Here is a 22,884-nt window from a genome sequence, read left to right as displayed (position 1 = left end):
CTGGATCCAAACGCACACCCACCCCACGGCTTCTCTCCCTGCTAGCCTTTTCGCTGCCTTCAGCCGCTCTCTTGTCCTTATTTCCCCGGCACCAGCAGCGCTGCTGTCCCGGGGGCGCGGAGCTCCCGTGCGCGCTGCTCGGTGTCGGAGCCCCCGCCCGCCCCCGAGCGCTGCCGCTCCCCCGGTGGCCCCGGGCAGCGGGGCGGGGCGAGCCGAGCCCCCGGCGGCGGCCGTCGCGCCGTCACGTGGCTCCGCAGCTCCGCTCCCTCCGCGCTCCGCCATGGCTGCGGCGGCTGCCGCCGGCTCGGTGCTGCTCTGCCTGCTCGGCCTGGTGCTGCCCGGCGGCAGCACGCTGCACACCAAGGGCTCCGTGCCGCTCGACACCATCACCTTCTACAAGGTACGGCGCTGGGGGCCCGCCGGAGCGCTCGGGGGGCGGTCGTGGGGCCGCACCGGGCCGTGTATCCCCGCGGCCGGCGGCAGCCCCGGGGCCCGGGAGGAAGGCGGGGGGCGCGGCGGGGCCGCGGGCACGGGGTCGCCGCCGCCGCCACCGGCGCGGGGAGCGCTCGGTGCTGGCGGAGCGGCCGCGCCGCAGCCAATGGGAGCGCGGCGGCCGCAGCTCTCAGCCAATGAGGGCGCGGCGGCCGCGGCCGGCAGCCAATCGGCGCGGTCCAAGTGGAGCCGAGCCGCGGGGTCCGGCCCGGCGCTACCGGCGGTACCGGCGCGGGGAGGTGCGGCCGCAGCCGCCGCTCCTCGGCCGGGCTGTGCTGTGTGTGCCGCTGAGGGACGGCAGCACCGTGCGGGGATGGAGCCGTGGCCGTGGGTGCCCGCTGCTTGGGTTCCACTTGTTCATCAAACAGCAACAGGCTTTTTTTTTTTTTTAACCGGTTTTTTTTCCCTTCACTAAATCACTTTGCAAGGACGGAATCTGCCCCGGGCCCTGTGCGCTCCCCACCGGGACACCGACCGCTCGGCAGGCCAGGACCGAGCCTGCAGCCACCTGTGCATGCAGATGCTGTGCAGTGCCTGAGCAGGGCTGGCAGAGCGCTGTGTAGGTGGGGAGCTGTGGTGCAACCTCAGCCTGTTCGCGAGAACAAAAAGATTTTACAAGGTCTTCCACTGCAGGGAGGGGAAAATTCCCCAAGGGGTGATAGAGTCCATTGCCAAACTAATTGGAAAAGGCATCGTCTGAGCAGAGCAAGGTTGAAGTGAAAAGGAATCAATTAAATGTGAATTCTCCATTTCATGTACCAGTGCAACAGCTCCAGCATCTGCACGGCCTCCCTGTGCCTCCTCCCAGCCAAGAGTGCAGCTTTCATGCTGGGACACTTCAGAATGACATTACATTTGGCCTCTCTTCTCCTCATGTCCCACTGGACAATGTTTTAGCTGATCTTCTGCCAAGATGCCAGTCAGATTTACAATAAGCAAATCTTATAATTAAAGGCATTATCAGATCCCCCAAACCTACCACGTACTATCTTTGTGATCTGGTGCAGGAATACAGACACCCAAAGCTCAGTCTTTCCTCCACACAACAGTGAGTCATTTCTGAAAGGCCATAATTATATAAAATTTCCATTCTCCTCTGCATCTCCCCATTGCACGGGAAAAAAGGACAAGCAAAACCAACTTTTGGTGACTTGTGCATTGCTCAGACCTGAAATGATCAAGTTTTGTCTTGTCTTTTCCCCTTTTTCTTCTTGTTTTAGGTTATTCCAAAGCATAAGTTTGTCCTTGTGAAGTTTGACACACAATATCCTTATGGTGAGAAACAAGATGAGTTTAAAAAGCTGGCGGAGAGCTCAGGCTCCAGTGAGGACCTGCTGGTGGCTGAAGTGGGAATATCAGGTGAGGAACTCGGAGTCCGTGCAAACAGTGTGGGCTGGTGAGGAGGGGATACATTTCAGAGCGATTTCTGCAGGTTCTGAGCAATTCTGGGCGAGGGATGGATGTGAGAGTGGAGCTCCTGCCCCGGCTGAGCCTGGCTGTGCGTGGGAGAGCTGCTTCTCCATCTGGGCTGGGTAATGAGGAGTCAGCCCACGCTGCTGAACTGCTGCCACCTCCTCATCCCCAGCAATTCTTGCCTTTTTTTTTTTCCCCCCCCCCTTCTTTCCTGAGAGAAACCTTTTTGTCCCACATGCAGGGAACAGAGCTCACAAGAATCGTGCTTTAGCCACAATCCTGCTCAGACAAAGAATATTTGGTGTGGTTCATTCCATGCAGCAAACCCTGGGGCAGCACAGCGAGGGGCTCTTGCACTGGGGCTGCTCTAACTCAATGTGATTGTGACTGGGTTTAAGAGAAAAGGAGTGAAGAACAGATCACTGTCACGTGATGTGCTCTGTGGGCTTTGTGGGTTGAATTAAGAATTTAGGTTTAATTATCAAACTGTGAAGTTTTACCCATTCTGTTATTTCTGAACATATGTGGAATTCTCTAAGTAGCATATTTGAAATGGCTTTGTTTTCTGTCCTCAAGAATAAATATAATTTCTGTAAGATGAGTAAATGTCTTGTAGCTTGGCATGCTGTCAGAACCAAATCATTCTCTGCACACAGACAGGAAAAACTCCTATTTCACTGTAAAATCAGATAAAATCAATGGATGGAGGAAAATAAGAGGAAAAAGGGTATTGATTTCCCATAAGGAGGACAGGGTTTATACAAAAGGTCCTGCCAATGTCTTACACTCTCACAGTCACAGCAAAACACCATTAAAGTCCTTTTCTTTGGAAAAGCCACTGAATGTTTGCCTTGCCCAAATGATTTTATGAGGTGTTTTTTATTTCAGTGTGCAGCATTTCCTTGGAACAGGCTCTCCAGAGAATGGTCAGGGCCCCAAGGCTGCCAGAGCTCAGGAAATATTTGGGATTTTGGGGTGTCCTGGGCTGGAAGCTGGACTTGGTGATCCTTGTGGGTCCCTTCCAGCTCAGGATATTTCCATGACTCTGATTTCCTGGCAGACAGGTTATGAGGACATGTTGAAGCTCTGCCTGCAAATATTTGTGTGGGAGGGAATCCTAATTTAATTTTTGATTAACTGTGCTTTTCTGTTTCATCGTCCCTTGACAGATTACGGTGATAAACTGAACACCGAGCTGGGAGAGAAGTACAAGCTGGACAAGGAAAAATTCCCCGTTTTTTACTTGTTCCAGGATGGTGACTTTAAAAATCCTTTACTTTATGGTGGTGAGATCAAGGCTGGGGCTATTCAGCGCTGGCTGAAGAGTAATGGCATCTACCTGGGGATGCCAGGCTGCCTGAAGGAGTATGATGTGCTGGCCAGCAAATTTATGAGCACCACAGAGAAATCTGATCGCCAGGCCCTCCTGAAAAAGGGCCAGGAGAATTTAGGGAAAGCAAAAGAAACCGAGAAGAAGTCAGCAGAGCAATACTTGAAAATTATGAGCAAGATCTTGGAGCAGGGAGAGGAGTTTGCTGCTAACGAGGTCGTCCGAATCACAAAGCTGATCGAGAAGAACAAGATGAGTGATGGAAAGAAGGAGGAGCTCCAGAAAAGCCTCAACATCCTCGCTTCTTTCCGGAAGAAGAGTAGTGAAAAAGATGAGCTCTGATGTGTTGGAGAACTCTTCTACAAGCTGTGAAACATTGTCAAGAGTCCTAAGCAGTTCTCCTTAATGCAAGCAAACTTCCCGCTGACTTCAAGAGGGCAGCAGATCTCCTTCTGGGATTCTCCGTTTGGAAGAGGAAGAGGAAGACATTCCTTAAAAACACAGTATTGTAAATGTTGGGAAAAATCACCTAAGAGCAAGACACAGCAAGTATTGTGTAATGCTATCCAATAACAGTGTTAAAGCAGACAACAACAAAAAAAAAACTCTAGATTGGCGCCAGAAGCTTATTCCTGGTGGTTTTTACAGCTGTTCCCTGGCTAACAAATAACAAAATTCAGTCTCTCATTCCATCTTACATGCTGGAAAAGGTACAGATTGGGTGCCCTCTACATCCCCACCTTTCCCTGTCTGTAATACCCTTGGGTTTTATGCTTGTTAATCTACCCCTCACACTCCTTGTGTTGTCCCACTTTGGTTCTAAGTCTTGTTCTTACCTGTTGTTGACTAAGAGACTCAGAGCTTCCTTTTTCTGCCTTCCATGGCTTCTGTCCCTGTTTGTTTTGGGTATCAGCCAAATGCTGGCAGTGAAGACAGTTCACGGCTTGCCCCTAGTTTTCTGTCCAGAGGAGCCATTTCATCAAATGTTCTCCCGAAATCCTTTGTGATACCTTGACACAGTGAAGTGAGTTCTGAGCAAGGGCAGAGTCTCCTTGAGGTGCTATTACACTCAGTCTCACCAGTTTGTGCAAAAAAAAAATCGGGTTTTCAGAGGTAAATTTGGATGAGGTTTTTTACACCTGAAGAGGTGTTTTACCTGTCCAAGCTTCATGAACAAAATGTTTTTCTAGCCTCCAGAAACAATTGACACTCTCAAACTAAAGCCTCATCAGTGTTCCGTAGCTCTGAATATTTGAAAATTAGGTCTTGTAAGAGGAAGCAGAAGTATTTGTGTCCTTAGAAGCCACATCTGTGTTATTTAAAAGGAGCTGCCTGGCCCAAGGATCAGGTCAGTCCTCAGAACTGTGCAGTTCACACTCTGTGGAATTCGGATGCCTCTGGAAGATGCTGAAGCCCTGGTCAGGGTGACAGAGTTGAAAAGAGAAACACCAGTGAGTTTTACCTTAAAAGTATGCTTTAAACAAAACTGATTCCTGTGGGAGCTTTGCTGCCTTTTGAATCTTGGGGTGGGTACAAGGAGCAGATGTTGCTGCGAGATAAAATGTATTAATAATGCTATAATAAAAAAAAAAATCCTCTTCAGAGCTGCTTCTTAAACCACTATAGAGAAACTGTAGTGATCAGAGGGGAGGCTTTGACGGCTGAAGTGAGGTGAGGGGAGCCGAGGGCGGCCCAGCGCTGTCTCTCCCCCCTCAGGAGCGGCAGAGGAGGGACCCCGGCAGGGCGGGCAGTCCTTGGGAGCGCTGGGTGATGTGTCCCGCCTGGCTCAGCCCCGGAGACCCTGAGGGAATCGTCTCCTGAGGGGAGCCGTTCTCTAAGCACTGAGGGAACGAACTATTCCCCGGGACTCTGAAGGGAGCAGAGTCCCTGATAGGATCAGCACTTGAGGGGGCCGTGCCCTGGATCTCTGAGGGGAGCAGCCCGCAGGATTCTGAGGGAGCCATGCCCGGGTTCTTCGAGGGGAGCAGCCCCCGGGACTCTGAAGGAGCGGTACGCGGTGTCTCAGAGGAGCAGCCCCCGGGACTCTGAAGGAACGGTACCCGGTGTCTCAGAGGAGCAGCCCCCGGGACTCTGAAGGAGCAGTACCCGGTGTCTCAGAGGAGCAGCCCCCGGGACTCTGAAGGAGCCGAGCTCGGGCTCCCTGAGGGGAGCTGCCCCCTCAGAGGCGCCGCTCGCTCCCCGAGGCGCCTTCCCGCCCCCGGGCGCTGGTGACGTCACGGAGGGGCGGGGCCGAGGCTCCGCAGGGTCGCCCCAGGGCGGCTCCGTGAGGGGAGCCCGGGGCGGCGGTGACCGGAGCGAGCCCGCCCACCGGGGCTCGGCCGGTTCTGCCCCCGGAGGGATGCGCGGTACGCCGGTGCCCGGGACGCCAATCCCGCTGTTTGCCCAGGGCTTCTGTCCCCTCAGCCCCTCTCTGCCACCGGGCGCTCCCCGCAGCCGGCCCCGCCGGCGGGGGCCGGGCGCGGTGCGGCCCCGGGGCGGAGCGCGGGCGGCGCCCGCAGCCCCGGAGCGGTGCGGCGGCGGCGGCGGTACCCATGGCCCTGCCGGCGGAGGCGGACCGGCTGGATGGGGGCTGGCAGGAGGTGAGCGAGCCCCGCCGGCACCGGGACCCTTAAGGACAGCGGCTGTCCCCTCCCCGGGACCTCGCTGTGCGCGTCTCTTCTGTTCCATCCCCTCACGGTCCTGCCCCAGCCCTGCGCCCCGCTCCGTGCTCGGCGGCACCGGCAGCGTTGCACGATCCTCCCCCGCTCCGTGCTGCTTATTCCTTTTCGGGACCCCGCTGTCCCCAGTCCCCGGTCCGTGCTGCCCGTTCTTCTCCGGGACCCGCCACTCCACCTTGCCAGGTCGGCGCTGCCCGCTCCTATCCCGATCCCGGTCCTTGTCCTTCCTCCCCGCGCTCCCGGTCCCCGGTCCGAGCTGCCCGCTCCTCCTGGGACCCCGTGTCACCTGAGCTCCCTCCCGTCCTTCTCCCCAGGTCTACTCTGCGCTCCAGTGGATCCAGTTCACCATGGCCATGCTCAGGTACGACACGCTGCCCAGAGAGTTACTGTGGCGAAGATTATTTTACCCAGAAAAGCAAAAAAAGAGAACTCGCGTCTCCCAGCGAGGCAGACGCGCTCCTGTTCCAACCTGTGCTTTGTTTTTTCTCAGCGTTGTAGGTTCCAGCTCAATTATTGCCTACGCCGTCTTCCAAAACGCAGTGCGGTCCCCCGAGGTAAGGTCTGAGCTTCCTTCTCCCTCCCTAAGCTGTGGTGTCAGTCCCTGCAGGTGGGTCACACCTTTAGCACAGACCCTCCCCTAGGAGCAGCTGCAGGTCTCAGGGTTATGTGGTTAAACCTTGTTTAATAGCTGGAGGCAAAAGGCTTGCTAAGAATTGGGCTCTTTGTCTTGGTAGGAGGTGAAAGGACTGACCTTGAACCTGTGCTTCTGCAGGGAGAAGCAGGTTCCTCCAGCTTTCTGCTGCTCCAGGAAAGTCCTCCAGTTGTTCCTGGGAGCGGGGATTTCTCGGTGTGCCTTCCTCAATGGGGCCAAACTCCTGGGGGGCTGAGGAGTTGTGCACAAAGGTGCTGGAGTGCAAACTGGAGCTGCCTCTGCAGAAATGCTTTTATAAGTGCTGGTTTTTTGGCTGTCTCTGAGGAGTTTCTCTGGGCATGTGTGCTACTAAAACTGACCCCACAGCCTCCATCCCATCCTGCTAGGCTTGGGTGTCCACACGCAGTCCCTCTGTCTGTCCAGGACTTCCTGGGGGCAGTGAGCCAAGCTGATCCCTGTGAAGATGGGATTTGCTGTCCAGGGTTTGCAGGCTCAGCCTGACCTGTGGACCATGCAGAAAGTCAGAGGAGCTGGCAGCAGCTGTGTTTGTCCTTCCTTCATCTTCATATTCTTTGTACATTGTGGATTCGATCTGCAGCCCAGAGAATGGGACTTTCAGGGAATTCCTGGAGCTATCCCTGGAGAAGCAAGGAATGCGGGAAACCGACACATTGCTGGATGACACGGTGGGAAGGAGAACAGGATTCCATGTTTGCAGGGCAAAGCTGTCCTGCTTACAACAGCCAGGACCTTGCTCCCAGCCAACCTCCTGGAAATGCTGTGAATAAACTGTGGAGCTCTCCATGCATCCCCAGGGAAGAATGGGAATTCACCTTAGAGCTGGGATGGAAAACCTGCTTGAGCTTGTGCTGCTCAAGGTACACATCAAAGCCTCCTTCGACCACATCTGCACCTGGAAAGCTCCAGATGTGATTCCTGCTGGGGTCCTCTCCCTGGAATGGTGTGGAGCAGGGGTTGGCAGCGTCCTGCTGTGACTCAGCAGCCTCATCCTGCTGGCTCCCATGGCCTGGCTGCTCAGGAGCCCTTCTGCTCTCAGTCATGTGATGGGGCTGTGGCTTGGGAGCTGCTCATGAGCCACTCATGGCTCCAGGTCAACAATGGGCCCTTCCTGCTCCAGAGGGTCCAGATGTTTCTGCTCAGATTATTTCTGCAAATCCGGATAGGAGGGCTGGATGCCAGCTGGAGGGACTGGTTTGCATCAGCCTTGCAGGCTCCTCTGCTGCCAGAGGAGATCTGGGTTTCAAAAGTGACAAAATCTCCATTAACTTCCCCATAGTCTTGTCCTCATGTCTCGGGTCTGAAGTGGAAGTTTGTAAACAAAAGGGTTGGAAGTGATCCATATCAAGGCTAGCCACAAACAGATTATTCCCTGAGTCATGAGGACCCACAGCAAAACATTTAAAAATAAAACAGCTCTGGAGGCTGGGAGGAGAAGGATCTTAGAAACACTTCCCTTCCTGCCCCCAACCTCAGAAATCCAATATTGCATTCTTGAAGCTCGCTTTCTGTCTCTATGGGGCCAATAAAACCCTTCAGCCTGAGGTAAATCATTCAGAAGAGGTGGTGGCAAGCACGGAAGAACCCTCAGCTCAACACATTTGAGGAAGAACTCTCAGCTCCACAGGTTTGAGGAAGAAACCTCAGCTCAGCAGGTTTGAGGAAGAGCCTTCAGCTCAGCATGTGCCTGGGCCATGGCCACAGAGCCCAATCCCCGTGTGTGCTGCAGCTGGAGCTGCCAGGATGTAAATCATTACATCTTTCCAGTCCCTTCCTCTATTTTATAAATACCAGTGGTTATTTTTTTCCCCTTTTTCAAGCCAGAGCCACACGTGCCCCTGTGTCACCTACTTCTTTATCCAAAACAGCTCCTGGACCCACCAGCAGTGCCTTGCTCCAAGGGCTCTTGTGCTGGAGAGAGGTCACCTGTTTGATTGCAAAAGTGCCTTCTTTGCTTATTTTAGATCTGTTTGGTTTAACCTGCCTTGATCACAAACTGGACAGTGCCCCCAGCCTGTCGTGCCAAGGCTTCATTTCTGCACCAGTGAGGAAAAGCCTGGTTTAAAAAAAAGGCATTTATAGATGAAATCAAATTAAAATTAACTCCAGGTCTTTGTGCCTTGTGCTCCTTCATGCCCTAAGGACAGATCTGGCTCAATCAGATCTACCTTAACTCTTATCACACTTCCTAAGCTGTCTCTCACTGCACGTGGGAACAAGGATAACACAACGTGAAGGGTGCCATACATTTACTTCCAGGACAATATTGAGGCAAATCTCACCAAAAACTCAGCTCCATGAAAAGAAATACCAAATCAAAGCCTGCTGAAGCATTTCCATGCTGTGTTTGGCATTATAATTTTCTGTAGGGAAAGAAAAACACCACAATTTTCTCTCCTGGATGCTGAAAATGAGATACCAAAGGATTTAATTAAGGATGTAGGTAATTAGGCTGCTTTTCCAGAGTCTCTGCTCTCCCACTAACAAAGAAAATGTTGGCCAGAATTTTTGCACAAATGTTTTCCTGCAGTGTTTACAGTCCTGGCCAGTGTGTGCAAACTGGAAATGGGCTGGAAGCTGTTGTTAAAGGAGACATGACTGCTTTCCAGCAAGATGCAGCAAAAGTGGCTCCCAGTGGAAATTAATGCAGCTTGTAAAATAAACCCAACCTTAGTCACCAGCTGAAATGACATGGAACACTTAGAAAAATGCTTGTTTCAAGTCATTCCAGAGCTGAGGAAGGGTTTGTGTTTACTGGAAGTTTGATTTCTATGTGAGTTTATTTAAAACACGATGTCTCTTCTCCCTGCCTACCTGTCCTGTTCTGCAAAACTGTAAAATAGTGGACATTTGGGATATTTTCTGTAAGTTTGGATGCTGCTCTTGTGGCAGAAGTGGTGGCTGGAGTAGGGAATGTGCATTGGAACAGCTCCTGAGAGCACAGTGTGGAATTTCCCTGTCTCACCAGAAGAGCTGGGAGGTGACAGTGTTCAGATAACACCAGATAACCTGGCACTGATGTCTGAGCACAATTAATCTTTCTGCTGTAATTGGTGTAGGAGTTTTAAAGGACTGAAAACAAGGATGATATTCAGGAGTACAGCCTGAAAAGTTTTCATCTGGTAACTTTTCTTTGAACTTGCTTGGCTTTTAAAGTAAAGGAGACTTTTTTTATTGGAGCTCTCAAGGTTTGCTGCAGATGAATTGACTGGTCTCAGAAATGCTGTCACAGTGCTTCCCTGAGGGTAGAACCATCCCTCCACAAAGTGCCACTTATGCCCCACTTCCCCTCAATTAAAGTTTTCAAAATAACTTTGTAGTGGGGTTTTTCTACTGAAAAACTTTCCTCACCTGCAGAAAAACTTTTGGGAGGCTGTATTAAATATCTTTATGTCTGATAAGGAGGTAAAACTGCAGCTGGGGGGTGGGAGGGCTGTGACTCCACTCACACCTGCTGAGATTTTCCCTTTTCCCTTTTCCAGGTGCGTCCACTTTTCTACCTGAGCCTCTCAGACCTGCTGCTGGGCCTGTGCTGGCTGGCTGGGGCCCTGCTCCACAGCTCACCCACCTCCCAGCAAGACCTCATCTGCTACAACCTGCAGGCCACGGGACAGGTGAGTGGCCTTGGCACCACATTCCATAATTAACATTGTAATTTGTCATAATTAACCTCGCTGGTGATCAGAGCGCGGCCGTGGGGGCTGCTTCTCGTGGCTTTATGTGGAAAAGGGAGCTCATGGCACTGGGGTTTGGGATCCTCTGGTGTGTGAGAGGAAGACAAGGTGGGATTTTTGGGGTTGCTTGTGTGAAATGAGCAGATGGGACTCAATCTCTCTCCTGTTGGATCCGTGCCCATGGATCTCTGCTCTCACATTGCAGCTTTTCTACTTCTCTTTGTGCTTCCTCCAGCCTGGGCAGGAACAGACACATTCTGTGACACAGACACATTCTGTGGCTTGCTCGAGCTCAGACTTAAATTACTCACATGAACATCCCAGTTCTTGCTCTTCCCAAGGATCAGCACAAGCTCAGCCTGTGTCCCATTGACTCAGCTGATTCCTGTGCTGGGGACCAGTTGCAGTAGGCTGGCTGTTCTCCTGACAGTTTGCTGTTGCCTCACCCAGTTCCCATTTCAACACCAGCCCTTGGAAATCTCAGCTCTCAAAAATCTGAACATGGAGGTTCATAAATCATCTCTGGAATTAATTTTTTTTTTGCTTTTAAAGGATATGGCTGAAAAGAGCAAGGGGCTTTTGGAAGCTTTGATGTGTGGGCTCAGGCAGCTCCCTGGGGGCGTGGTGACACCCACAACTGGGAACTGAATGTCCTCATGGAACAGCAGCATCCAAAGCTGGAAAGGATCTCCATGTGCCTCAGAGAGGGCAGAGCAGCAGCTGCAGGTGCAGGATGGAATTGTTCCTGCTGCTGTGTGTCTGGGGATGGGCTCCTGCAGCCCAGGGTTGTTTCAGCAGCTGTTGTGGGGGTACAGATGTGTTGCTGAGGGTGGTGAGAGCAGCTGTTCTACTCCAGGCTCATCTCTGGTCCCTCCAGCCCTACTGGCTCCACAGTATGTTCATGTGGAGAGAAACAGAGAGGTTTGGGCAACTTGGTCACTCGGGAATGATGCAGAATGACAGCAAAGATGGTGATGGTAAATGGGAAAATGAGGAGAGCTTGGGAGAGGCTTTCAGAGCTGGAAGGTGGAAGGAGCAAAGCAGGACTGAGGCTGTTCCTGAGCTGTTTCCCTTGCCTGGGGGACAGTTCTTTCAGCTGGTGTGATATTTTTATGATGGCCTGGAGGCAATTTGCCCTGCTAGAGGCAGGGTTTGGCTGTGGAAAATATGCCCATAATTTCTCAGCTCCCTTGCACTTCTGCCTCTTCTCTGCCCTCACTTTTCCAGCCTGTGGCTTCTCAGGGACACCAGCACAGGATGGGACAAGGTGGGGGCTTTGTGTTCATGCTGGGTGGGCAGAGCTGGCCTTGGGCCAGGACAAGGCTTGTGCTGGCTGTGCAGAGTCACACCCTGACCTCAGCCAGTGTCCCCTGGCTCCTCTCCTGTGTGCCACCACCAGTCCCCACAGCACAGGGACTGCCCAGGTGGCAGAGCCGGATTGTGCCTGGCAAGAGCTGTGGCTGCTGTTTGCTCTGGGAGAAATTAAAACAAACTGAGCCCTTGCCATAGCAACCTTTCCCCCAGGGCACCCCGTGACAGTGCAGGACCTCCTCAGCCAGCACCCTGCAGTGCCCTTGAGAGGTGGGAACACCTTCTGCGTAAGAAGGAGCCAGTAACAGGTTGGACCAGCAGATTCTGCAGAGCAGGAGGGATCTGGGAGCTGATGGAATGAGTAAATAAATGTCTCACTGTGCTGCTGGGTGTCTCACAAACACCTGGGGCCTCTCTGCACACCAGCACCCAGAAGGTGTCAGATGAGCCGAGGTGAGGACGGGCAGGGACAGCCCAGCAGTGGAATTTGCAGCCCTTGGAGAGGCTCACACTGGAGTCCTTGTGTTGTCTCAAGGCACTGCCTTAGACAATGTTTTGCTTTATTCAGGCTGTTTGCCATTATTTGTCATCCCAGGCTGATGTTGTAGTGGATGGAGCTGCCCAGTGTCCAAACTGTATCATAAAGAAGGAGATTGTTTGGTTTCTTGGATTTTCCCTCTTGCAGCCCCAGAGCTTTGATTGATATGAATGTAAATACTGCTCCCTTTACTGTCCTGCACTGCAATAATGAAGTCCAGAATAGATATTGTGGTTTTAATTGCACAACTCCCCCACGTTCTTCCAGTTCAGTTCCAGTGGCCTAATAACGTCCTGGCAGGCTCTGCTCATGCTGGGCAGCACAATGGGAGCCACACAAGTGGGATAATGAGGGATTCTTGTGTCCCTGCTTTATCTCCTCATGGCCAGTGCTGCAGCACTGTCCCCAGCCCCAAAGCTGGGGCTCAGGAGAGCAGAATTCCCTTCCCTTCCCTTCCCTTCCCTTCCCTTCCCTTCCCTTCCCTTCCCTTCCCTTCCCTTCCCTTCCCTTCCCTTCCCTTCCCTTCCCTTCCCTTCCCTTCCCTTCCCTTCCCTTCCCTTCCCTTCCCTTCCCTTCCCTTCCCTTCCCTTCCCTTCCCTTCCCTTCCCTTCCCTTCCCTTCCTGCTGGCACCTTCACAAGGGGCATTTGGGTCTCTGTCCCAGAAGGCAGCACTGACATTTCACGAGCCTCTCCCAAGCGTCCTGAAGTGCAAGAGAATGATCCTTGTGGGCTGTTTGGGCCTTCTCTGGAAGTAGTTGGCAAAGGGTAACAACCCCTCATTAAAACTCATTTAATGAGCTGGAAAGTCACTGCAGTGTTCCTGTGGCAGCCCTTGGACTCAGCCTCTTGAGCCAGCCAAGAGCATTCACAACCTCAGTGAAGGAGGCCAAGTTTGTTTAGTGACCACTTTCCCAGCCGTGGATGATACCAGGGTGGCAAACCTGTGCTCCTTATCTTTTTGGCAAAGGATAGCAAAGCCACAATTTAAAAAAAAATTTAAAAAAAAAATTCCCTTGTCCAGCCCTTCCTCTTTGCCACTGTAGTTTGTGTTTCCTGTGACAAACACAGCACATGCATGTACATGGTCTGATTAGGCAACCTGGAGTAAGCATGAGTTTGGAAACAAATTTGATCAAGATTTGGGGAGGTTTCTAGGAAGTTTCAGATAATTAGACTCATGTCAAGCTGGAATCAAAGGCTATGAAACTCTCAGTGTGCTGCTCTATCTTTTCTCCTTTTTCCCATGGAGGAAGAAAAGGGGGTTTGGGATGTTAACTCAGGCTGAGGGCAGAGAATATCTGCCCTCACATTCCTCTTGAAATATCCAATTGTTTTCTGTTTCCGTGAATTCTCTGTGTAGTGAGCTTATTATGCAAGAAGGAAATCTAAATGTCACATCTGTGCTGTGTTTCCTAATGGACATGGAATTGAGAAGGTCCAAGTGCCTCTGAAACCCTCATTGCCAGGCTCTGAGCCAAAAAAAAAAAGAGCCAGATCACAAAAATGTTTATTTCTAAGACAGTCCTGCTGTCATTAGTTCTCCTGTCTGAGGCCAAAGTGAAGCTGCTTTTGTGTGGTTTAAGGTGGGAATTTCCAACCTGGTTCAGACCCTCACCTTTGGCAGGTGTTCATCATCCTGCCTCTGTTCCATGGGATTTGGGAGGAGCTAAACATGCTCCAGGAGTTGTTATTGTTATGCTCCAGGAATTGTTATTCCAGGACTGAAATGCTGGTTTTATCTCTCAGATATTCTACGTGGCCTCTTTTCTCTACACTGTCAACTACACCTGGCACCTGTACATGGACCTCAAGGTGAAATACAACCAGAACCTCTGCAGGGTGCCCCCCCAGGTGAGTGGGACTGATATGGGACTGGTGTAAAGGCTGGGAACCCAGGGACAAGGACACAACACTCAGGAAAAACCTCCCTGCCTTGCAGGCTGAGCAAATACTTCACACACCCCGTGACCAAAATCTCTCCTTGCAGTTCATTCCTCCCTCACACCCAAACTGGGAGGATGGGGAGGCACCACCACTGCCATGACCAGGCTGGGGATACCCCAGGTACTCCTGCAAGATGGCACATTCCTTCTGCAGCTCTTCCCAACAAACCCATCAGCCCCACTGCCCTGCACAGCTTCCCCAGACATTTGCTGTGCACAGCAAATTGTGTATCCCAGATATTCCATCTGAAAGTTTAGGCTGGGCAACCCCTCCCTCAGCTGCTGAAATCCTCCGTGGAAGCTGATTCCTGTGAACCAGGGAGTGTGCAGAAATAATTTTAATTAAGATTTTTGGATTTTGCAGGTTGTAGATTATGCAAGTTGTGTTGGCCGAATAGCAACGATCTTGTCAAGGTAAGATTTCATTGTCCCTGGCACAGGGTGTGGATTTGGTGAGAGTTAATTCTCCCTGGCACAGGGTGTGGATTTGGTGAGAGTTAATTCTCCCTGGCACAGGGTGTGGGTTTGGTAAAAGTTAATTCTCCCTGGCACAGGGTGTGGATTTGGTGAGAGTTAATTCTCCCTAGTGGGACAGTGTGGATGTGGCAAACTGCAGTGTGCCTGTCCCTGATTCCTACTTGTTTTGAAGCAAGTTTTACTAAAAAAGCTGTAAAGCTCATCATTAACAGCAGAGTGATCTCATGAATGCAGAGTAAGAGTTTTTTTTTCAGCCAAGTTAATGATAACTTTATTAACTGGATGTGGTTTTCCAGAAGGTTTCCCTTTACCAATGATTAGCCCTCACAAATGAAAGCCCCAACACTGGTGAAGCTGATAAAATACTTTTCCATAGCAGTGCCAATAAAAACAACTTTAAAGTGCTCTGTAGTGATGGGAGAAAAACCGAGCAGTGCAATAACCCATGGCTGTGCTGTCCTTTTCTCCTCTCAGCCTGATCCCTTTCCTCCTCATGGTGCCGGTGTTCTGCCTGGGCAACAGCAGTAACTGCTACCAGAACTTCAGCCAGAAGCACGGGTGAGCTTCCTGCCTCGCTGTGGCACATCCCCAGGGCTGCCCTGCCGGGGTGGGCAGGAGCTCAGGCTGTCCCCTGTGTCCCCAGGTGTCTCCTGATGCACACAGAGGTGGCCGAGCCGCCCGGCGAGCCGCAGGGCCTGAGCGGCTCCGTTTGCCGCGCGATGCATTTCTACGGCGTCGGCGTCTTCCTCGTCTCCTTCCTCGTCAGCTTCGTGGCCATCCTGGTAAGGCTGGTGCTTGTGGAGGGTTCCAGAGGCTGGGCAATTCTGGAATGGTTTGGGTGGGAAGGCATCTTTGAGCTCATCCAGTGTCGCTCTCTGCCATGGGCAGTGACACCTTCCACTATCCCGGGTTGCTCCAGGACCTGTCCAGCCTGGCCTTGGACACTTCCAGGGATCCAGGGGCAGCCACAGCTTCTCTGGGAAGGATTTCCTCCCAATATCCCATCTAAACCTGCTCTCAGTTTTCAATCCTTTCCTCCCTGTCTGCTCACTCCGTGCTCTTGGTAAATAGGGCAGGGGAGTAACTGTGTGGTGCTGCCTCCCTTTTAGAAGGGGTGGTAGGGGAGGGAAAATACCACTGTGCCTCCAGATAAATCCATCTAGAGTCCTGTGTTCTGTCAACCCATCCCAGAAATATTCAGCAGGAATTCAAAGGCTTGGAGCTTGGCAGAAGAGATCACCCCCTGCATGGGTCAGCAAGAGGTGATTTACAGCTGGACTCCATGATCTTAGAGATCTTTTCCAGCCTAAGCAATTTACTGATTCTGAAATAAATTCAGAGTCTTCAGTTTAGAAAAGGCCATGTCCAAAACAACACCTCCCACAGGATTTCAGTGCTGTGTGAAAAGGTTGGATAGACTGGGATCCATCCTAGATGAACCCAGCAGATCACAGCCTGTACAATAGCATCTGCCTGCTCTTTTCCAGGTTATCCTGAGTCAGGCCCGAGGGCTGTACAAGAGGTTTGTGAACTCCACAGGGTTCCTGGGGGATCAGCAGTGGGCCATGATTAAGATGGTGGAACAAAGGGTGGTTTTTTACCCCATTGCCTTCTTCTGCTGCTGGGCCCCAGGTGAGCAGAGAGTTCCTCCCACAGCATCCCCCTGTGGAACCCCAGGGAGGTGGGGTTAACTTCACCCTCTCATCCATCCCTTTCCACAGCTGTCCTCCTTGGAATGCTGAAATTGGCAGCTTCAACAACCAGCAAAATCTACATGGCTCTGCTGATCCTGCAGGTAAATGTCTGCCCCTGCAGCCTCCTGCCTCCTCACCTTGAGTCTCCTGCCCTGCATCCCTGCTGGATGGGGCAAGGATCTCTGCTGTGTGAACCCAAGTCTGATTTGTGCTTTTGATTGGCAAACATCTTGGTTTGGTGGTTTATGTTTTTCACAGGCATGAGAAGGTGTCAGTACCCAAAATCCCAACAGTTTAGTAGTGAACAGGGTGCTGGGTGGATGTTTGGACTTGGTGACCTCAAAGGTCTTTTCCAACCTCAGTGATTCTGTGGTCATGGAAATTGCAGCAAATAAGACTAGAAAGGATCCTCAAAAATTTGTTTTGTTTTCCCTGTGTCCCTAAATCTCCAGATGTTATTCCTTAATAACACTTGTCCAGCTCCTTCTTGTGTCTGATGCAGAAGTTAGACATTTTATTAAATTATATCTATATAGTCATAGATTTATACTATATATACTATAGTTATAATGATCTAGATATGTTATTATATTTATTTAATATATAAACATACATAAAATACATTCTCTATTTGTACAGCATTTCTATTTAATTAGATATTCATTAAATATCCAATTTCTATCTAAAATCACAGCACAATTTCTCCATCTCAGGGAAGATAAAATCCTGCTGGGAGGGGGAGGTTTTCCAGGGCTCCCAGAGCACGGGGCAGAGCTGGGATCCCTCATTCCCCTGTGCTCTCTCCCAGGCTCTCACCGCAGCTTCCCAGGGGCTCCTGAACTGCCTGGTGTACGGCTGGACCCAGCACGCATTCCTGGCCCTGAAGCGCGGCTCCCGCCGGGACGTGGACACGCAGACCCCGCTCCTGCGCTCCCAGAAGAAATTCTACTCCAGCACAGCCCCGTCCGGCCCGCCCGAACCCGCGGGCTGCTCCTCCACCCTGCTCTGAGGCAGCTGCAGCCCTGCCTGCAAGGAGAGAGGCAGAGTCCTTGCAACTCCTCCTTCCAGCTCCTCGTTCCAGCTCCTCGTTCTCCAGAGCCGGAATGGAGCTGTCCCCGCGGGGCTGGCAGAGCCAGGCGCTCAGTGGACATAGTTATTTATTTAATGGATTCTTTCAGCGTGATAAATCTTTAGTCCAGACTTTCTCCTCCTGGAAATATCCCTAGAAATGTAGCAAACCCCATGTAAAGGCTCAGAGACCTGGTCCAGCGCCATGGAGGTTGAGCAGAGAATGTTTTACTTTGGTTTATTTCTCCAAGTCGTTGCCTTTACAAATTAACAGAAAGCAAAATGAGTATTTGTCAATCTCTGCCTTTTAATTCACTCTTAACCATGAGAATTTGCACCACCCTAAGAACCAAGTGCAGGGAGTGAAGAATTGCAAAGGACAAAAGCTGCCTGGAATTTCTGCACATTTCCCTTTCCTTCTTCCTGCCAACTCCTGCCCAGCCACAACACTCCCCAAAATCAGCTGCTTCGACCCTGTGGAGCATCGCTCATGAACCAGGTGAGCAGGACTTTGTCTGAATCTCTTTGCATTTCCAGACATTCACATGAATTATTTACTGAGGCCCCACCATTCTACAGGAAATAAACCAGGTCTTAAGCTGTGTTAAAAACAACTCTTTACCTTTACACTCTTTATTTTCCAACAGCTGTTTCAATTTTTTCTCCTAGCGTTTTTCCAAGTTCATTTGCCTGGATAATTCCCACTTGCTGTGGACTCCCAATTTTGTTACATCAATCATTTCAGGCTCTGTGGGCTTTTCTTTTCCTACGGCTTTGATAACTCTTTTACATCCTGAATTGGCATTATTTTCAATAATGTCCTGTATCATTATTGGGTGAGTTATATCATCCCCACATTGTCTTCCTGCTCCTTGCATTACCCAGTCCACAAATGTGGTAAATGCTTCAGACAAGTCTTGGCTAATCGGATTATAGGCTTTTTCAAAACTTCCTGCAGGCTGAATTTGAAAAACGCATGTATTTTAGGGTTTAGTGTCTCACTTTGGGTGGAGAAATCTGTGCCAAACACTGGGGGGGGGGGACTCTGGAGCTATTTGGGAACAGTTCTTTTTCAAAATTCTTTTGTATTGGGATCAAAGGGTCGGCATTTGCAGGGACGAAATAATTCTCTGTCTGTCCTGTATTTATTAAAGCAGCTGTCATATTCCAGCCTCGTTGCCCGGTTTGTGTGCATGGATGCAGCTGTGCAGGCGAATCGTGACACAAAGTAGTCCCACTCGGTGCTGGGAGCGCGGAAGGCGAAAACGCGGAGGGATACCAGGGATTGGTCGCACTGCGCCCCGCGCTGTGCCCCGCGCCCCGCCCCGCGCCCCGCCCTGCCCCGCGCCGCGGAGGGATCTCTCGGTGATGCGGCCGAGAGAGGTCCGGCAGAGCGAGAGGCGCGGAAGGATACACGCAAGGCGCTGCAGTTTTCGCCTGCTGGGGTGCCGTGTACAGCCCCGGTGGCGGCGGAAGCGGCGTGCCCGGGCACAGGGATGGTGGCTGGAGCCGGACAGCGGCACACAGTGCTCGGAACTGGGACCGGGCTGCACCAAAGCTGCGGCGAAAGCAGCGGGGGGGGGAAGGGGGGGGGCGGTGGTGACAGGGATATAACTGCGCATGCGTGCGGCTGATCCCGGGAGCAGCGCCGTGGATGGATGAGGCGGCGCTGAGCTGCGGGAACGGGAGCCGGGGCTTCCGCCGCGGCCGTGGAAGGGAACGCCGGGACGGCCGTGCTGGCAGGAGGCGGCGGAGCTGCGCCATCCAGCAGCTCTGAAGCGGGAGGGTGCGGGGAGGAAGGGACGGCTCGGCCCGCCATGGAGCGGCGGCGGCAGGAGCGGGAAAGCGGCCGCGGGCGGCGGCGGGGCGGTGTCGTCAGCGGGAGATGATCCCGGGCTGGCGGGAGGGGCGGCGTGGAGGCGGCGGGAGGGGCTGCGGGGAGGCCATGCACGGCTGGAGCGCAGCTTGCAGCCGCTGGGGGCTGGGGTGGCTGCTGGCCCGGCGGGCAGGGGCGGCGCAGGCGGGAGGCTGCGCCGGAGCCGCGGCAGGAACGGCAGATGCCGCAGCCACCGGCGCGGACACTGCGGCGCCGGCACGGGGTGGCTGGGCGGCCCGGGGCGCTCCGGTCCCAGCGCAAGCAGTGCCGTGCCGGGACTGGGGGATTGCGCCCAAACGCCGGCAGGAACGGGAGCATCCGTGGGCGTTTACCCCGCGCGGCGCCTGTGGGCAGCTCGGGAGCTCGGGGTGTGCTGCGTGCATTTGAACACCAGGGCGGGGGGGGGGGGGGGGGTCCCGAGCCTCCCGCGGCACCGCGCACAGGGGGCGCTGGGGGCGCAGCGCGGCCGCGCCAGGCGCGCTCGGCACTGCAGAGCCGGGAGCCGCAGGGAACGGCAAAGACGCAGCAGCAGCGGCGGGACCGGGGCCAGCACTGGCCCCGCTGGGTCGGCAGAGGGGGCAGGGGGGGGTGGGCGGGAGCGGCTGCCCTCGCAGGGAGCGGCGGGGGCAGGAGGGGGCGGAGTCGCGGTGACGTCGGTGGGCGGGATTTAGGGGCGGGGCCCGGGACAGCCGGGACCGACTGGATGGGGATGGCGGGAGCGGTGGGAGCGGCTGGGGGTTGGCCGGGGCCGGGGGGACGGGAGTCAGAACGGCGAGGGTGGGGGGGCGGGGCGGCAGGGGCGAGCAGGACTGTGGGGACCAGAGCCGTGCGGTCCCAAGGGGAGGTGGGGGGTGTGTCTGGCTGGAGACTCGCGGCAGAGGGGGGCAGAGCCGCAGGAGGAGCAGAGCTCGGTGGGGCGGCTGCTGAGGGCATCCCCCGTGCGGCAAAAAGAGCTCAAGCAGCGCCCGGCAAGCTGGGACCGGCTCCCTGGCAGCCATGGCCCGGGGGGAGATACTATTTAAGTGCTTTATAAAAACTGTGTTCAAAAGTCTCAGTTTTGCTTTACAGCACCTTTTACGACAGTCGCGCTTTACGGCACCTTTTACGACAGTCGCGCTTTACGGCACCTTTTACGACAGTTCTGCTTTACGACACCTTTTACGACAGTCGCGCTTTACGACACCTTTTACGACAGTCGCGCTTTACGGCACCTTTTACGACAGTTCTGCTTTACGGCACCTTTTACGACAGTCGCGCTTTACGGCAGTTTTGCGACAGTCGCGCTTTACGGCACCTTTTACGACAGTTCTGCTTTACGGCACCTTTTACGACAGTCGCGCTTTACGGCAGTTTTGCGACAGTCGCGCTTTACGGCACCTTTTACGACAGTTCTGCTTTACGGCACCTTTTACGACAGTCGCGCTTTACGGCACCTTTTACGACAGTTCTGCTTTACGGCACCTTTTACGACAGTCGCGCTTTACGGCACCTTTTACGACAGTTCTGCTTTACGGCACCTTTTACGACAGTCGCGCTTTACGGCACCTTTTACGACAGTCGCGCTTTACGGCACCTTTTACGACAGTTCTGCTTTACGACACCTTTTACGACAGTCGCGCTTTACGACACCTTTTACGACAGTCGCGCTTTACGGCACCTTTTACGACAGTCGCGCTTTACGACACCTTTTACGACAGTTCTGCTTTACGGCACCTTTTACGACAGTCGCGCTTTACGGCACCTTTTACGACAGTTCTGCTTTACGGCACCTTTTACGACAGTCGCGCTTTACGGCACCTTTTACGACAGTTCTGCTTTACGGCACCTTTTACGACAGTTCTGCTTTACGGCACCTTTTACGACAGTCGCGCTTTACGGCACCTTTTACGACAGTCGCGCTTTACGACACCTTTTACGACAGTCGCGCTTTACGGCACCTTTTACGACAGTCGCGCTTTACGGCACCTTTTACGACAGTTCTGCTTTACGGCACCTTTTACGACAGTCGCGCTTTACGGCAGTTTTACGACAGTGTTGCTTTACGGCGCCTTTTACGACAGTTCTGCTTTACGGCACCTTTTACGACAGTCGTGTTTTACGACACTCGCGCTTTACGGCGCCACCCTTTATAGAAATTTTATGGTACTTTACAGCACTTTACGGTTTTTATTTTGTTTTTCATTTAGTTTTAATTAATTTTTTTTAATTATATTTTTTATTTAATTTTTATTTCTAATTTTTCTAATTTTAAAGCTTTTAATTTAATTTTTCGAAGTTTATTTTTATTTAATTTTTATTTTTAATTTTTCTATTTTTAGCTTTTAATTTTTTTAATTTTAGTTTTTGTTTAATTTTTAATTTTTTTATTTTTAGCTTTTAATTTTATTTTTTTAATTTTATTTTTTTAATTTTAATTTTAATTTTATTGTTTTAATTTTTCTTTCGTTTTTCTATTTTTAAAGTATTTATTTTCGTTTTCTAATTTTATTTTTTATTTAATTTTAAATTTTAATTTTTCTAATTTTAAAGCTTTTCATTTTATTTTTTAAATTTTATTTATTAATTTTGATTTCTAATTTTTCTAATTTTAAAACTTTTCATTTTATTTTTTAATTTTATTTTTTATTTAATTTTTATTTCTAATTTTTCTATTTTTAAAGCTTTTGATTTTATTTTTTTAATTTTATTTTTTATTCAATTTTTATTTCTAATTTTTCTAATTTTATTTTTTATTTCATTTTTATTTCGAATTTTTCTAATTTAAAGCTTTTTATTTTTTAATTTTAGTTTTTGTTTAATTTTTATTTCTAATTTTTTTATTTTTAGCTTTTAATTTTATTTTTTAATTTTATTTTTTAAATTTTATTTTTTAAATTTTTTTTTCGGTTTTCTCTTTTTAAAGTATTTTATTTTTCTAATTTTATTTTTAATTTAATTATTATTTTTAATTTTTTTTAATTTTAAAGCTTTTCATTTTATTTTTTAATTTTACTTATATTTAATTTTTATTTTTAATTTGTCTAATTTTAAAGCTTTTGATTTTATTTTTCTAATGTTTTTATTTAATTTTTATTTTTAATTTTTCTATTTTTAAAGCATTTATTTTATTTTTCTAATTTTATTTTTTATTTCATTTTTATTTCGAATATTTCTAATTTAAAACTTTTTATTTTTTTAATTTTAGTTTTAATTTAATTTTTATTTCTAATTTTTCTATTTTTAGCTTTTAATTTTATTTTTTTAATTTTATTTTTTTAATTTTTTTCGTTTTTCTAATTTTAAAGCATTTATTTTATTTTTCTAATTTTATTTTTTATTTAATTATTATTTCTAATTTTTCTAATTTTAAAGCTTTTGATTTTATTTTTCTAATGTTTTTTTTTATGTAATTTTTATTTTTAATTTTTCTATTTTTAAAGCATTTATTTTATTTTTCTAATTTTATTTTTTATTTCATTTTTATTTCGAATTTTTCTAATTTAAAGCTTTTTATTTTTTTAATTTTAGTTTTTGTTTAATTTTTATTTCTAATTTTTCTATTTTTAGCTTTTAATTTTTTTTTAATTTTATTTTTTTAATTTTTTTTCGTTTTTCTAATTTTAAAGCATTTATTTTATTTTTCTAATTTTATTTTTTATTACATTTTTATTTCTTATTTTTCTAATTTAAAGCTTTTTATTTTTTTAATTTTAGTTTTTGTTTAATTTTTATTTCTAATT

The 22,884-nt window shown here is 50.0% G+C and overlaps 2 protein-coding genes and 1 long non-coding RNA gene across 3 annotated transcripts; 2 read left to right on the top strand and 1 right to left on the bottom strand.

Moving 5' to 3' along the window:
- Window positions 1-216: 216 nt before the first annotated feature.
- Window positions 217-4,837, top strand: ERP29 (endoplasmic reticulum protein 29). The gene is made up of 3 exons (XM_054645548.2): window positions 217-400; window positions 1,713-1,851; window positions 3,075-4,837. The coding sequence occupies exons 1-3, from the start codon at window positions 281-283 to the stop codon at window positions 3,575-3,577; spliced, it is 762 nt and encodes a 253-aa protein (XP_054501523.2). The 5' UTR covers window positions 217-280; the 3' UTR covers window positions 3,578-4,837.
- A 653-nt stretch (window positions 4,838-5,490) lies between these two features.
- On the top strand, window positions 5,491-17,254 carry TMEM116 (transmembrane protein 116). The gene is given in 12 exon segments (XM_054645814.2): window positions 5,491-5,773; window positions 5,775-5,835; window positions 6,228-6,274; window positions 6,404-6,467; window positions 10,066-10,197; window positions 13,854-13,958; window positions 14,415-14,464; window positions 15,002-15,085; window positions 15,171-15,309; window positions 16,015-16,159; window positions 16,249-16,322; window positions 17,030-17,254. Coding segments are annotated over 12 exon segments (1,281 nt in total). The 5' UTR covers window positions 5,491-5,594; the 3' UTR covers window positions 17,231-17,254.
- LOC143695463 (uncharacterized) lies at window positions 16,801-18,562 on the bottom strand. Its single transcript, XR_013184671.1, has 2 exons — window positions 17,912-18,562; window positions 16,801-17,547 (listed from the first exon to the last, which is right to left on the bottom strand). It is a non-coding gene; the product is annotated as an uncharacterized LOC143695463 (long non-coding RNA).
- Window positions 18,563-22,884: the final 4,322 nt, after the last annotated feature.

The sequence above is a fragment of the Agelaius phoeniceus genome, chromosome 18, assembly GCF_051311805.1.
Source record: "Agelaius phoeniceus isolate bAgePho1 chromosome 18, bAgePho1.hap1, whole genome shotgun sequence".
Lineage (NCBI taxonomy): Eukaryota > Metazoa > Chordata > Aves > Passeriformes > Icteridae > Agelaius > Agelaius phoeniceus.
Note: the sequence above shows the minus strand (reverse complement) of the source record. Positions and strands in the feature narration are given on the sequence as shown.

What these genes read in the sequence shown, in the direction of transcription:
- ERP29 (XM_054645548.2), top strand. Translation starts at nt 281, where the DNA reads ATGGCTGCGGCGGCTGCCGCCGGCTCGGTGCTGCTCTGCCTGCTCGGC. An exon ending in ACACCATCACCTTCTACAAG is followed by an intron (nt 401 to 1,712) that starts GTACGGCGCTGG and finishes TTCTTGTTTTAG; the next exon opens with GTTATTCCAAAGCATAAGTT. An exon ending in GGCTGAAGTGGGAATATCAG is followed by an intron (nt 1,852 to 3,074) that starts GTGAGGAACTCG and finishes GTCCCTTGACAG; the next exon opens with ATTACGGTGATAAACTGAAC.